The following is a 16,577-nucleotide window of genomic DNA, read 5'->3' as shown; positions in this document are numbered from 1 at the left end:
TCACCTCTTCCAGACTAAAAAGCACGCCTCCAATTGGAGCCCCAAAGGCAACAGAAACTCCTGCCGCAGCTGCAGCTGAAAGCACCTACAAAGCAAATATTTACGTACAAGGCATGAGTCCCTTGAAACACTGAGTATCCGGACGGGGAAATTAGAGATGATGTGAGCCAACCTCACCTCTCTTCTCTTTCCTTCATTCTTGCTGTACTTTGAGAAAAGGCTGCTGAAGAAGTTTCCGCAGCAACAGGCCACGTGGACTAACGGCCCCTCTTTCCCAAGGCTGAGGCCTGAAGATACCACCAGAACCAAGGTGACTGTTTTGATTAAAAGTGTCCACTTTCCCAGGTAGCCCCTAATAATGAACCCACTCAAGATGGTTTTTATCTGGAAAGCAGGAAGAACATGTTGAAGAGCTGAAGAAACCTTTTCTACTCTGAACTTGCAAATGGAGTTAAAAATCCAGCGGAGTTAAAAAAAATTGCAGACTGCTTGAAAAGCGACAGTGATGGAGAGAAAGAAACCATAGGTAGGGCAACTTTCCCACAGCAATATCTGAGCAGGGGTTAAGCAGACCACACTTTTACTGTTGTTATGGGTCGGTAAGGAGTCTCACAGATCAATAGAAATACGAAACTCTTACATATCTCCTTGGCTTACAGGATCAGAGTTAAACTAGACTCAACTTTAACAAAGAAGAAAAAAAGCAAATAAACCACCACAGAATTTTCCCAGTTAAAACAAGGAAAAAAAAAGTTCTAAATATTTTGAATGGCCATGCCATAAAAACATGCAAGTATTCTGAAATGAGAAAGTCCAAGAGATCTTATTTTTACACATTTCCTCTTAATTTTGCATGTGAGTAGCTCGAATAGACCACAATGCCCATGCATGACACACAGGCTGCAGGGTGGGATTTGGGTTTGGACTTCAGCCCTGGAAATGGGCTGGAGCTGAGCATCACCTCACATAATAGATTTACCACTTGGAAACTAGATTTACAGTTAATTATGAAAACATTTTAGAAATACTTACAGATATATCAAACGTAACACACACACACAAGACTACTTTGAAACATGGAAATTATTTAAATATTTCAAATTCTTTGTGGTTTGGGGTTTTTTTTTCCCTAATTGGCTGTGAAAAACTTGGATGCTTCTCCTAGAGATAAAGAAAAGAAGTATACCAAGATTTCTAAAATTTGGGCTGTTGATTCTGTCTGCCAGATTCCTAAGTACTAATCCCAGTGGTTCTATAGCACGTTTAACAAAGACTGCCCTGATTTCAAAAATTTTGAGTAGCTATGCTGCTTGAATTACAGAGTTTCTCATTTTAACAGTTTAAATATGGACTGAGGCTCAATATGGAAAATATTGAAAACCAAGTAGAGATTTTGGCTGCCGTAGTACTGCCATTCCAGCATGACATTGTGTACACAGACACAATCTGCAGAAGATGGACGCCAGACACTTTTCAGGCATCCCAAATTATGGGCATCTCGCATCTTCAGTAGCTTAGGAAACGTTAGCTTTGTAGCCCTCCCTCTTCATTTTATTTTGGTTTTATTTAAAGCCCAGCCTAAAAAATGACTGGTTTTGTAACTGGCCCAAGTAATTTCACCCAAGGAAAATTCTATATAACCTTCCAGTGAGTATGCCTCTCAGCCACAAAAAGTTGGGAGTCCACAAAGTGATGACTGGGAGCCGTTGATTTTTAATTCAGGCTCTGGCAGTGAAGACATATGTGCATTAACCTGTCACAGTGGCATTTGAACATTTTCTACTATGAAAAATTTAGATGGGCACCATAAAGGCATGTCAGGCAAAGGAATTAAGGCAGGTAAGATGGAAAGACAATCTTCTTATTCCTATGCTATCTCATAGTACAGTCCTGGAATGGGAAAAGGAGGCAAATTATCATGTATTTGTTTTGTTTAGTATTTGGATATTCATCCACAAAGAGAAACTCACCTCTGGGATTCCAGAGCCACAGGCATAGGGAGCAAACACTCTGACCAGGGAGACTGCCAGGAAAGCAAAACATAGAGCCCACATAATGTATAGAAAATAGTTTAGAATGTAAGCACTTGCACCCTAGAAAAATAACAGTAACAAACATTGTTAGATAAATGCAGGTTGGTAAATCTCACGCTTCTACATGGTATCATGATGGCATGGAGCCTGATCTTTTCATTTACATGCTAGCTGCTGCTTTTCCTTAGGAAGGACAAACGACTTGATATACTCCAACAATTTTATCACTCATGGAAAGAAGCAGCATACTAATACTTACCTAGCCCAGTCATATGGTCTGTTTGCAAGGGACCCAAACACCTTAAACAGGGCATCTTTCAAGCACTAAAAATTTAAGCCAACCACAAAAAGTTCCAAAACAAACAAATCTGTCTGAAGGGCAAAAGTAATTGGTGATAAAAAAGCACCCATGGCAGGTGACAGTAGATAAGACCCTGATACATCTTTTTCTGAGGGCTGGTATTCAAAGGTCAGCTCTCCATGCAGATGCTGATCTTTTCAAACGACATCCCTGTGTATATCAGTAGCCAGTTCAGTTCACAAACGGGAAGGGTAAAACCATAAATAAACCCTTTCCTTCTATATGACGCTATCTATAAGATAGGATTGAAAATCACTTGAAAACACAATAGCTTGGCAGATCCCACTCAGACACATCTCAGTCATTTTTGCCCTGATATTTTAAAAGCATTCCAGTCAATAATAAAACCTATCTGCAAGCTGAATAGCTTTACTTTACTGACAGAATGGAAATGCTAATGATCATTAGCAATGGTTGACTGTGCAGTGCCATAGTGAAAGCATAGTCAGCAGCGACCTTCAAGCTTTCTACCTATCTCCAATGGTCAAGTCAAAACTGTTGTTAAAATCTGCCTTAGAATACCTCTCCCTCTTCACAAGCATAATTTTTTAGATTAATTTCAAAAACCCCACCTACACAGACAAAAGAGAATCTAGTCAGAGGCATCGAATTGATACGAGGAGCTTAAGCCTTCAAACAATCTCCTCTAGCAACGTGACACTACAGAATAAGAAACAAGATGAACCTCAGTGCATGAATTGGTATGTATCGTTCACCTCTAAGTGAACTCTTCCTACCGGATGCAATCCCAGCTGCTCAAGAACATCAGGGCCCCCGTCTTTGCTCTGCAGGACAGCAGTCTGGATATCAACATTATGATAAATCAGGTAGGAAAACAGGCATTAACCAGTTGTATCGTGCCTTCAGTTAACAGGCCTGGCCAAGCCCAGTTCTCAAGTCATAAAAAACCTAGAGCTGAGAAGTCTCCCTGTTTGCATGCCTGCGAGGAATCAACCTTTAACAGCACGGATGCTTGCTAGCCTCATTTTCCAGGTCTCTGTCCAATTGAGAAGACAGTAAGGGAACCACTGCCCTTATCCTTATGGATATATTTGGAAGAAGGGCAATTTGTTAAGGTCCTCTTGTGCTTGCGGAAGTTAGCAGCTGGCTTTGCTGATAACAGCAGAAGAGCAATACGATGCCATGTCCCAATGCCCTGAGACTAAGCAGTCATGGATCCCACACTTACAGTGATTGACATCCGTCCATAGTAACCACGGATCTTTGTTGCTACAGCTGAAGACAGTCTCATGCATGTGTTCTCCTAGTGCTTTCAATTACAAACAGCTATGACAATATTTACTCTTCCTCTAGAGAAAACTCTGGATATGTCACCCCAGGGCAAAATTCTCCTGTCAGTGCAAACCTGGAGTAACTCCAAAGATGACCAACGCCATTACAACAGCTTGGCCCTACACTGTTGAGCGAAAGCTGTAGTTTTGCATCTATATTCACTGGAGTCAAATTAACATTGTTTCTTTTTACTTCTTCTTTCACATCTCAAAAGTCACATGAAAACTATGTCAGCTCGTTACTGCAATCACACATACAGCTACAGCCCTGTGGCAGGACCCCACAGGAGTCTATATGGCCAGTTCAGTCTTATCCCTTGGGACAACTCTCATTGTTACATTTTCCAGATATCTGGCATTCTGCAGGTCCAATTGCAGCAGTTTCTAATGATTAATAATACGAAAACCTTTGGGAAGTGAAGTAGTAGTAACTCAGTATAGCAAATAGCTCTTTTCTCATTCATTACGTGGCATTACGATTACTAAGGCCCTGAAACAGTAAAAGTCTTAAGCATGTGTACTGGAATTGGAGACCAAAAAAGCTCATCAGCAGAGATGATCCTGCTAAGACCTTTTCCACTAGTGGCTCGAAGGACTAGCCCTGGCAGCAATAGTAATGAAGCAAGTAGAGGAACGGAGCAAAATTTTGTCTTTTACTTTGCAAGATGGAGCAGTATTTCAGGTCTGGTGTCAGTCCAGTTCAGATACAAATGGAACACAATTGAAAACAACGCTCACAAACTCAGAATACTGAAATAAACCCCATCCCTCAGGATACCATCCAATGCTTGTTTTCTCCACAGGCCCAGAGCTCTATTCTGACTCGACTGGGGATCTCACAGCTTGCAGACTCCCTCCTGTGGATGTTACAGCAACATGTCTCCTCAAGGCCCTCAAGACTGACAGATTCAAGGCTGCAAAATTGGGAAGTGGGTTCCAGGTATAGAGGGACTTCCTTGTCTTGCAGGTCTCAGCTTCATGACAGGAGATCCAGAAGCCCTGGGATGGGATTGCAGTCCATGGCTGGATCCAGTGTCACGAGCCGTGGAAGACACGGGGTCCTTTCCTCCACCCTGGATAGGTGTAAGGCACCAGAAATGGGGTCCCCAGCTCCAGTGAAGTTGAGGTTGGGACCATGCTGGATCTGCAGATTAGGAAAGCTCTGGGTCACCAGATACTGGCTAGAGATCTAGCTGAAGTGGGTAGCATCTGATGTGCTTTAACACATCCATTCCTCCAGTGAATTTGAGGTTTTGAAACTCTCTCACATCAAAAAAACTCTTCACCTGCTCTTTGGAAGCAGTTCAGGACCAGAGGGATGAAGGATATAATTGGCCTACAAAGCAGTGTTTAGGGAAGAAAACATAGCCTGGTATGTGTCTGATGTGCTATTACGTTTTCCATAATAATTTATATCAAGACTTTGCTTTGGGCTCATTTTATGGGAGGACTAGAACAAAAACATTTTTCAGGAGATGCCATAGAAAATGTCACAATTCTCAGCCAGAACATATGTACAGGGTTTATCACAGTCATAAATTGGCAAAACCACAAGGAAGAGCTGATCTAAATCTTAGTCCTCAAAATGTCAAATTTAGTTGTCTATGATGAGAAAGAGTCACAGTCATGCATAAAAAAAAGAAGACATGTCTGACCAGAGCACCTTTAGGGAAACTGTTCCAAATACTTCTTATCTAAAACGTGCTCCAAACTAGTAGTTCTGCGCACTGCTGTTTTCTAGGGCTGTTATGCAAATGTTGGGCACAAAATGAAGCCACATACAAAATAAAAAAAAAAGGGGGGGGGGGGGCAAAATTATCCTGAAACTCAGTCAAATTCAGTGTATTTTAATCCCTCCTAGAGTCCTCTACAGCTACGGGAATCATGCAACCCTTGCCCATATCATAAGCCTTTTGCTACCAAACAGAATTTTTACTTTCCATATTCACATTTTTGTTGGGCTTTGCCTGGGATTTCAATGTAACAGTAATAGACAGCTGTATTATTAATATCTACAGCATCCATCAGGCCATGGCAGCCAGAAACCCACAGATCTTAGAGGCCCATTTGTTTCGAGAAAGACCCTAAATCTAAGCCAAGACGAACCTTTTTTCCCACTGTGACAGTACACTAGGGAGTGAGAAGGCCAATCTGAATACAAAGTGAGTAAAGTTTCACAGCGCCCACCTAGCTGATACCCTTCTTATAGGCCACAAAATACAACAGTCACGACTGCTGATTTCAAGTAGCAGGCGAAAGCAATAAATTTTCTCAAGGATATGCTCCGTTTATATATTCCAGCCTTTCAGAGTAACAGCCTGTCAAACACATGCACAGGATTTCCAAATCCCGTAACAATTGTAACAGTCTCGTCTCTTTTCCCTTCCCACATTTTTTTGTTCTCTTAAATTACAACATCGTCCCCAGTCCTGCAACTTCATACCAGGGTAGTATTTCTTCACTGTTACAACGACACAACCACCCAAACCATCTGTTGATGAAGACCAGCGTGAACCTAGCAAACCTCTGGCAAAGGGAAGCTTGGCACTGTGGACTGGCAACTGTGCAGAGAGATTTTTGCCTGCGATTAAATGGTGGGAATATTCAGGAACAGTGAGCAACCTGCTACTTTCACTATGGTTAATTAGAAATATGGAAAATTGGGCTATACATATTCACAGACACTCTTATCTAGTACTACTTGTACCATAAGCCTAAAGAAGCACTGCAAGGAACATGAATGGCAAACTTGTACGGCGACGAAGGTGCCCTCAAACACTTTCTGCAGGACCAGACCACCTCCACATTGGGGAAGATCCGAGACAATCTCTCCAAGTCAGACATTTTTTAATTGTCTGGCTGAAGGTGATTTATCCCATAGAAGTATATATTTTCTTTTACTATTGACCAAACTGCATTACCAGACTTTTTTTTATAAGTCCCGTTACATACTTAAGGCAGTTCTCTTCAAAGCCACATTCATCCCACCTCCATGTCTTATTCAATGTTTGTCATATTCAAGTCACCTGTAGAAATGGGGGGGGAGGGGGGATTCGAGACAATATTTCTGCCCCAAAATTCGAGTTGTGAAGGGATCAATAGTATTCAATAAGTTGAATAGCTTGGGTTGACAATAAAATGTCCTTTTCTATATTTTTTTATCAAAGTGTCATCTGCTAAAAGGAGAATAGAAAGGCTTCTTTTGATGTCTTCAAAATGAAACTTTCACTTGCTTTACTTTGAAACTGCCTTCTTTGTATTTAAAATTACTACAATTTAAAAAAAAAAAAAAGGATAGAAAAAAGTTCTTAAAATGTAAGTTTCATGTCCACCTAGATTTGCTTTTTCCCTTCCTGTTCACTCCCCCTGCTAATTTTTCACTTTGGCCATCTCCTGGGGAGCCCATTAGTTCCCCAGCTTTCAGTGCTAGCTAAGTATTTTGCTATCTAACACAGAAACTGATTGCAAGGGCATAACAAGCAGTCCTTATGCATCTCCCACTACTACTCACAGCATGTGAATACATGAAAACCATCTGCAATCCCCAAAATTTCCTCTTAAATGTATGTATCAGGGATCATCTTTTTTGTCCCATAAAATTCTGTTTAAAAGAAAAAAAAATTGGATAGCTGCTCAGGTCCCCTGGTGACTGTTATGAGTGTTATGAAACACTTTTGGTTTAATACTGATAAAAAGAAAGAGCGATCTCACAGTTTGCCAATTTCCATCACACACGACACTGAAACAATGGGACCTCTCCCAAGTTAAGCAGATATTGCTTGTGGAAATGTCTTTTTTGTTGCAAGGCGCTCCGTTCGTTACTTTCAGAGAAACTCTCTGGGGGGAACATCAGCAAGTATGAAAAAAGGGCATTCCCTGGCCTGTTCTGACCCCAACCTAATCAGGTCTCCCGTACCTCAGACTGGCTTACAAGAAGTTCAGACCATTTCTGCCACTGGGGACATTTGTCCCTGTCATCGAATGTGGTTTCATTAGACGTCCAGCAGCACTGCTCGTGACTGTACCAGAAGGCAGACAGGCAGACACCCTCTTTCAGGTCTGTCATCCAATCCACAGCTAAATCTATCACTCCAGCTAACGTGCCTGGGAAAAGAAATGCAGAAAAAGAAACCGTGGCATTAAAAAGTATCAAGTTGCAAGGAAAATATATCTAGTAACAGCAAAAAGCATGATTTGGGGAAGCAGCTGCAACGTAAGCACAAATATACCAAAGGACTGGGGGCAATGATGAGTTTGCAAAGACACAGCCACACCAGCTTGTTGTCTGACCTTCAGTGCTCTCTCGTAAGCTTTTATTTTAAATATTATCATTTTCATACTGACTGATTACCAAATAAGGCAGGCATAACTGATGTAGGGCCTGATCCTGCAGTCTGTCCCAGGCAGGTGCACCATTTGACTGAGATACGGAGGGCTTCATGTAGGGTCTCTCTATATGTACTAAGCTACAGGTCCCAACCCATGCTGTGTATTTCAGGAGTAGGGGAGGAGGAGGAGATGTATGTTTTCCTATAGCCTTACTGGCCCCAACGCAGCAACCTTTTAGAAGATATTTCAGTACAGAAACAACATGGATGCTAGATTCTGACTTAGGAACTTAACGGAATCGGGCTCTCGATGTGTACGTTCATCACCAATCCAAATATGCAGAATAAAATTATCCTTCAAGTCCTCTCTGTACCAAATAAACCCTTATTTCAGTTTTTTCCCCATGCATTACACAGAGCTGCAGCGACACCCTGTGGCCACCGAACCCAAGCACGGGTAAAAATGATGTGGCCAGACCCCAGGGAAAAAAAAAATATCCTGTTTTCCTAGGGCATTTGCTCCCCAGCGATAATGCCCTGCCCCAGCACCAGCACCCCCAGAGCAGGTTTGTCCTCAGGAACACAACCCCAGCAGGAGCGGGGAGGCCGGCAGCAGCCAGAACACAGAACGGCAAACCTGCGTTCGGTCCCTATGGCCATAGTTTCTGGAAAACATTAAACCACCAGCTGATAGAAGAGTCATTTAGCGTTTTCCAAATCCCTCTCCTATACAATGGAAAGTAGCAGTCAACATTATTTTTACAAGTAATCATTAATACAATTTCAGGAAACCGCTAACAGATCTGAACAGAATTTATCAGTGCATTTCAGTAGGGCTAAAACACTGGAAAAAAAAAAAAGCTTTGGAAAATGCAAAATGGTTTCGTTTTATGTTTCCAAAACTTTTAGCTTTGTGGCTCCTGCTAAGAATGCAATTACATGAAGCAGGGGTGGGGGCTGCTCCCCTTTCCCCTAGCAGCTGGGGCACACAGCTGGGTTCAAGAGCCAGTTTATTTGACCTGGAACTAAAGTTTTCTGCTTTTCATTTCTGTGAAAGAGGAAAAAAACCCCAACATTTCAATAATTCAGGCATGTGTAACCTGTTTTTTATTCCCTAGAACAGAAAAAAAAACCACCAGCGTTCACAGAGCCTTACACATAAGCATATGTTTTCACTCCCTTAAGAAGGACACTTGTCCCCACACTGACAAGTGATGTGACTAGGGTAGCAGTGAAGAATTTTTGTTGTATAGGAATAATCTGAAGAACTATGCAGATATACTAGACAAGATCACAAAGAAAGGCTGCAGGAGGGAGTAATGATGTCTGCACCAGTTATTTTCTTTCACAAAGACCTTGCCTTTCTCTTCCTCTTTTCCATTTTCCTAAGTTTCTGTGGAACAAGGAACCATATTCTTAGGTGATGATAAATCACTGTGTTGCTAGTAACGTCAGCATGCGTAGCTTACTGAGTTTTGCAGTAAACTCTAAATTCTCCTGCAATTTTCTGAAAGTTTCAGGAGACTGTACAAAGAATCCTCATCCCTTGGACATGAGCACCAAATGCTGTGCTTCTTGCATCTCTTGGTTGACCTTTATCATGCTCTGTAGTTACTCCAATCTTCAAAGCTCACATCACACTTTACCAGGCAATTGAGTATTAATGCTACATAGCAGCAGGTACAAAGGCAGGCAGGCAAGCTTTTGAATGTTTTTCCCTGACAAAGTTAATAAACAGAGTGTGGAACAAACATTCAGTTCTCTAATACAACAAGCTCACATGCACCCCAGTACCTCTAGGAAAACATGCTTAAGTATGCAGCTGATCTGTTGCCAAATGCTTTGGGATCCACATAAGGAGGAAAACGTACATGCAATTTACTACACATGCTTTACACAGAAGAAAATCAAGAGAGGGGAGGGTGAGAACTTGTGGGGTAATAGTGCTATAGAGAATGCTTCACAAGACACGTGAGCAGGGCTAGAAGTTTTTCAAGTTCTGAATCTTTGCAATTTTAAGTGAAATTAATGGAAGTTGAGGGCTGTTCAGCATCTCAGAAAGTCAAACCTTTAATTTCTTGTGCTTGCCATGGCTGTCTAGACTGTAATAGAGAGTAAGTTTATCTCCCTACTTCTCCCATCAAAGGAACTGAACTTGTTCCCCCTTCTATGTAACCTCCTGCCCAGAATGAAAAATACTGAGCATTCCAAAGCCAGGAAATGCTGCACTTCATTTTAGATATTAGCCTTTTACGTCTCTCCTTTTCCTTTGGTTGATGATGGCCAATACTCATCCTTTACAATACCCTAATGAGAATGCTAAAAATTTGCTTTGAAAACATTGTTTTCTTTATGCAACTGTGCCAGAAAACAGCATCACCCAACTGGCACAACACTGAATTACAAAGGGGATTTTTGCACATCCAGCTCCAGTACCACAGCATTTTAGCATTAGTACAATAGTACTTTTTGTCACATAGCTTTAGAAAACACAGACTCTTTTGCTGGTCTCTAAATAGCACATACCTTTAGTTGGCTAGTAGTAATGGTTATGTTAAGGGATGACCACTGGTCTGCAGGCAGGATGGGCACAGTAAAAACTCAAAATTCCTTAAAAACGAGTGCCTAAAAATTCAACACCCACACCTAAAATTTTTAGGCTCATTTCCCCATACATTGCTTTGTATTTCTCCAGAAAGTGTGCAAATTTTCTGACCAAGACAGGCCTATCATCTTTTTCTGGAGCATCGTGTGAGTAGTTTTCATCTGATCTCCACACCAAACAGCATTTGTGGGTGTTACTGCTCCTTCCTCCTTCCCGAAATAAGCAGGCTCTGGCTCCCAAGACCTTATTTCCAGAAGCTCCTTAGTGCCTTTCCAGCCACTTGACAGGGTCATACACCATCTTCTCCCTCCACGTAACACCTGAGGGTTCAAGGTCCTGTGGGTACATGGCTCTGAAAGAGCCTGGGAGCTAGATCTGTTGGACTGTGGCGGCAGCGAGGGGCTCCGCTCAGGTTAATTTACACTCACTCATGAAACTTTGCTCTGATCCCAAATGGCTGCTGTTACATTCTTAATACACTTTGGTGTTACTCAAAACATACAGCTCTAACTCTGAAGCTGGCCCTGCTGTGAGCAGAAAGCCAGAGCAGACCCCCTCCAGAGGTCCCTTTCCCACCTACGCTTTTCTGGGACTGATGAAGGAGGCAGGTTCGATGACATTCCAAAAATGACATGAGTCACGCTGCCGAATGGGATGGTCCTCTCCTTCCTCCCTCCATCAGCTCCTTCCCGTCAGCACTATTTTGATTGCTTGTGGCTTTGTGGTGACCAACCCTGCTGAGCCCACTGATCAACTGAAAACTAATCTGGCCAAAACCTGTTTTTTTCCACCAAGTCAGTTCCCAGATTCACCCGCCCTGTGCAGCTGCACATGCACAAAGCAACAGGGCCCGATGGTGGGGACACTGGAGGACAAGGCTTGCTCCTTTTGGCCACACCAGCTTGTGTTAGCTGTGGCGGTGCAGCCTTTGAAGCGTTGCAAAACCTGAAAGATTCAGTTGACCAAATTGGTGGGATTTAAGCTTCTAGATCAGTTAGGTTCACTTAAAACTCCTGGGCCTGGGTAAATCGTCCAGCGCCTTTGGAAACATGCGGAGGTCCCTGCCATCCCCTTCCCCAGGTGTCCCACCTGGCTGCCCTCCATCCTCAGCAAGGGGAAAGCATGGGCAGGGTCCTCCACAAGACCCTCACACCCTGGGCACTGCTGCTGCTGCTGCTTTCTCCTTCCTCTCCCACTCCTCATCACACTCCTTTGCCTCTGGCGATGCCTGGACCCAGCTGCTTGAGACCTCACCCCATGTAGCTTCTGCCTGTTCAGCAGGAGAAGAGGGACCACAGAGAAGCCAGGGTGGTCCATGCAAGCTTGTGTGATCACACAAGTACCCTCGTGACAGGCCGGCTTCTCTGAGCAGGCAGTATTTCAAGTAGAGAAGGCAACAACGTGAAATGCCTCTTGACTGCACCACCAACCCCACCTCCTCCCTCCCCAAACCTCATCCACTCATCACTAATTCCCGCCAGTCATCAAAGGGGTGTTGACCCCTCGCTGAGGCTGAGATGGTGACTCTCCATCTTTGCCCTGTCCCAGAAATGCTGAAGGCACAGAGCATGTGTCGTTTCAACAGCAGGCAGAAAAAAAATCCACAGGGCTCAGCCCAGGTCACAAGTACGTAGGTAATTTTTGTTCTCTAGCTGATTCACAAGTCCTTGTCCCGGTTTAAAAACAGGCTAATTTGATCTGACTCTTTGAGGTAAAACTTGTTGCTCTGCACCCTTGTCATTGGAAAGGTTGCAAAAGCTAACACATCTCAGCTGCAGCTTACCTTCGACATCTGTTCCCACACTGGACGTACCAGCATTAGAGCTTATCAGAGGTCAGCAACTCTGGCTTTCGACAACCTTGAGAATTTCAGCAGATTTCATTGCGAACTAGAACTGAAACAAACCTCCTGGGATATTTTTACTAAAATGGGAGTGTGTGAGTGTATACCATGTTCTCTGTATGAGAGAGCGGATTGCTGACCAGCTTGTGGGACAACACTAGAGCACTCAAAGGCTTGCTCTAACTTTATTTGCAAGCAGAATTCTTCATCCCAGATGAGGCCAACCCTGGCCTTCAGGCAGGGTAGTAGTACACAGTCTATCAGACTCTCTTCCCATCATACCCTCCCATCAAAGCTTTTGTGGAAACAAGTGTATCTCTACAAAATAACGTAATTTACCAAAAATGTCACATCAGCAACATTTTCTCAAGAACTTCCCTAGTACTTCTGAGGCTCCTGAACAACTGTAATAAACATATTAACTTGACAGTTGGTAAGCAGGAAATTCACACCACTTGGAAATTGTGAAACTTCACATCATGCTTTTACCAAGCAGCATGATACAAAGAGCACCCTGACATCACTGAAAAAGCATAAAAAATAGCAGCTGTTTCAACTTGGTAAGAGAAGTGCAGCTTTCCAAGTTGGAAGATGTGCTAAACTGAGCAGAAGACAGGAGCAATTTGGGAAAGTAATGAATTTGCCATCTGAGTTGAGCAGGCTGTTAAATATGTAATGTCTGCCTGGCCTGGAAGCAGATCTGAAACTGAGTCTGAAACTGTATTTTCCCTTCATGCATGTATAAAGAAGATAAACCTACCAATAAAATTGACTTCTGTGAATCAAAGGTTCAGAAAGTCAAAGTAGCCCATCGAGTGTAAAGCGCTCAGATGTGTATTTCCAAAAGCAATAGAAAAATCCCTCTACTGGTGAGCAACATTTTTTCTAGGTCAGCACTCAGCAGGAGACGTTGCAAGTGGGTATTTTTATTAAGGATTGTAACTGCATGGATGCATGGCTGTCTTTTTAGCTTGAAACATCAGTGGAGAAACAATAAAGTGAAAAGAGAAGCAGATGGCACTGCAGCAAAATTGGGCAAGACAGTTTTGGGCATAACTGTAATGCTAACACACACATACCTGCCAGTAGTCCTATGAGAAGCATTACAACCCATCCTGACCAGGCATCCAGCAAACTCTTGATGAACTCCCATATGGATTCCTTACTTTTGCTTGTAATCTGAAATTAAACATATATATAGACATGTTGCAGATTCAGGTTGACACAGTTTTAGTGTAAAATGTTTAAAACAAGAAATATTTAACTTCCTAGAAGGTATATGCAATTTCTCTACTCTCTGCTCCTCCCAGTCCCAATCATTTTTTAGAGATGCTCTGCTGGTTAAGTTGCTGGAAGCCCTTTCATATTTACAAACTCAAGACATACCACATCCATATTTTTAGAAGTCCTCCTCAAGACATACAACAAGGTAGGAAGCAATAACTTTGGAAAACTGCTTGTTTTTCTCACCACCAGGATGGCTGTAACCCAGGGACCGCAATGCATCAAAGCCAGACACCTTTACCTTTCTATGGCGGTCAGTGTCACGCGATTTCTCCCGCAGCCAGTCAATGGTGTGGAAATCTTCATAAGTTCCAACATCGGGGAAAGGTTCATCCAGAAAATCCATCAGGTTGCCAGAACCATTCATGTCTCCTGCATTGACCATATTAGAGTCTGTATGTACAGGAAAAACAAGTATGTCAATAAATTCAGGCAGCTTTGCCAGACATTTCAGAATCAAGTTTTCCAAAATACCTCCACAAACCGCAAAGTCAACAGAGCACGAGTCAGCAGTCCTGGTGCGCACTTACTGCAATCTACGCATTGCCACTAGAAAAAGTATTTTACTGAAGACTACTTCAACAGCTTAGCAAACCCTAAAAAGCACATACAAAAACCACAGCGTCCAAGTGCAGAAATACCAGCTTTCCTGAAAACAGAGCCCCAAAATCCAGGATGGTTCTGGGCTTCTTCTGCAATGGTACATCCTGATCACACGCTGAAAGAAGTCCTCTGCCTGCAGCGAGATCATCGAGTAGGCAAGGTCACCAGCTCAGAAAACAGGTGATACACTAGAATTTACCATTCATCATGAACTGCAGATTTTACATAGCACCATTAGTCATAACACTGCAATAGTGTCTAGTTTTGCATGCTCCCTGCTTTGATCCGCTGCCCTTCCACTGCTCAGAAGGCAAAGCTGGAGATCTCAGTATGTCTACGCTGCATCAGGTCTGGAAATGCAGTATCTCCTTCAAGTTTGCTTTTCAAGGGCTAGGAGAAGAACTATTCTTGGGAGAACCTGAGTGGTTACCTTCTGTCCCATATAGAAACTTTCCAAATTTGCTTTTAAGAAAGCAGGGGGAGAAACAGCCACCACATGTCCTGCTAGAGCACAAGAACAAAGATACCTATCCCCAAACTATAACAAGCAGTTACAAGAGGCGTTTGGTAGTTAAAAAGGAGATCAAAGTAGGCTGTGAAATAATATATATTCTAGCGTGTGGCACACAAGCCGAGTGAACATTTTCAGCCCAGAATTTTTTGGGGACATGGTCTCTGGGTTTACAGACTATCAATACAAAAGCAGAGAAACATCCATGCCCATTGCTCTGAAGCCCTGGAAACTGTACCTTGTTCATGCAATCCACATAAGCAAAGCATGAAAAAGTTAACTCCTAACCACCGTTCCTCTTTTTCCCACAAAGAGCTCAGCAACATCTGGCTAGGTGCAAAAATGACTGTTATCTCCCTTAAAGGTCAGGTCCCAAAGTGGTCACTAATATGACGAGCTCCAGAAATGGCTGACATCATTCCCAACGAGGCACCTTTAGTAGCATGAGAATCGATTAAATGAAGTAGTTTAGGCACACAGCTGGATTCATCCAACTTAACTTCAGCCATCCAAAAGTTTCATGTCTGGACTATAAGAACCACCTAGGCTGCCTCTAGAGACAGAGAAAGGTGTGTGTAAGGGTGAGTGCCTGCTCCTGTAAAGGTATCTGGGCCAAGGACCTTTTTGGATGCGACAAAGGATTATAAGCAAAGGCGGAAGCCTGAACAAGAACATACAGGGACACAAACCTGATGCAAATGTTAAGGGAGGCAGTGATGGGAACCTGTCGTGGTTTAAGCCCAGCTGGTAACAAAGCACCACGGAGCCATTTGCTCACTCCTGCCCCGGCCACGGTGGGATGAGGAGAAAATATAAAGAAAAACAGGTGGGTTGAGACAAGGACAGGGAGGGATCACTCCCCACTTATGGGCACGGGCAAAAGACAGGCTCAACTTGGGGAAGAAACAACATCAATTTCATTTACTACCAATCAAATCAAAACAAGGATAATGAGAAGTAAAACCAGACCTTCGAACACCTTCCCCCCATCCCTCCCTCCTTCCCGCCTCAGCCCCACTCCTGGTTCTCTCTCCCTCCTCAGGGAATGGGGGCTGGGGTGGGTTCCTCACCCCTTGTCTCTGCCGCTCCTTCCTCCTCAGGGGAGGAGGACTCCGCACTCGGCCCCTGCTCCGCCGTGGGGTGTCTCCCGCAGGAGACAGTCCTCCACCAACTTCTCCAGTGTGGGTCCCTCCCGCGGGCTGCAGTCCTTCAGTCCCAGCCCGCTCCCCGGAGCGGCGGCCATCTTGGGGGGCCTCCGCTCCCCTCCATGGCTGGGGGGGACAGCCTGCCGCCTCACCGCGGGCTGCGGGGGCATCCCCTCCTGCCTTCCTCCCTGACCTCGGTACCCACAGAGGGGTTCCTCTCCCGTTCCAATCCCCCACTCCCTGCAGGTTTCCCCTCTGAAATCTGCTCTCCCACCGGTGTTTCCACTGTCCCTGAGGGGCTCGGCCTGGGCCAGAGGCGGGTCCGGCTTGGGGACGGGGGAGCTTCCAGCAGCTTCTCACAGGAGCCGGCCCTGCGGACCCTACCCTGCTCCCCCAAAAAAACTGCCACACAAACCCAAACCAGAACCAAACCTGGTCAGTCACACTCACTGATGAGGGCATGTGGGAGTGTGCGAATGTCTATTCCAGTGAGGTTTTGTGATCGGCGACCTTGTCAGTTAGGAAACTATAGCAAAAAGAGGGGAAACCAGAAACAAAATACAGAGACACAA

The 16,577-nt window shown here is 43.8% G+C and overlaps 1 protein-coding gene across 2 annotated transcripts in view; it reads right to left on the bottom strand.

Annotated features, from left to right (window-relative positions):
• CLCN4 (chloride voltage-gated channel 4) overlaps positions 1–16,577 on the bottom strand; it is a 47,847-nt gene that overhangs the window by 17,178 nt on the left and 14,092 nt on the right. For both annotated transcript variants that reach the window (XM_075057334.1, XM_075057333.1), the window contains exons 2-7: positions 13,988–14,139; positions 13,542–13,641; positions 7,603–7,790; positions 1,971–2,093; positions 178–384; positions 5–85 (exon numbers count right to left, since the gene is read on the bottom strand). In XM_075057334.1, coding sequence (XP_074913435.1) covers positions 5–85; positions 178–384; positions 1,971–2,093; positions 7,603–7,790; positions 13,542–13,641; positions 13,988–14,131 — 843 coding nt within the window. In that variant the 5' untranslated portion in view covers positions 14,132–14,139. The remainder of the gene's footprint in view (positions 1–4; positions 86–177; positions 385–1,970; positions 2,094–7,602; positions 7,791–13,541; positions 13,642–13,987; positions 14,140–16,577) is intronic.

Source organism: Buteo buteo, chromosome 25 (assembly GCF_964188355.1).
Source record: "Buteo buteo chromosome 25, bButBut1.hap1.1, whole genome shotgun sequence".
Taxonomy (NCBI): Eukaryota; Metazoa; Chordata; class Aves; order Accipitriformes; family Accipitridae; genus Buteo; species Buteo buteo.
Note: the sequence above shows the minus strand (reverse complement) of the source record. Positions and strands in the feature narration are given on the sequence as shown.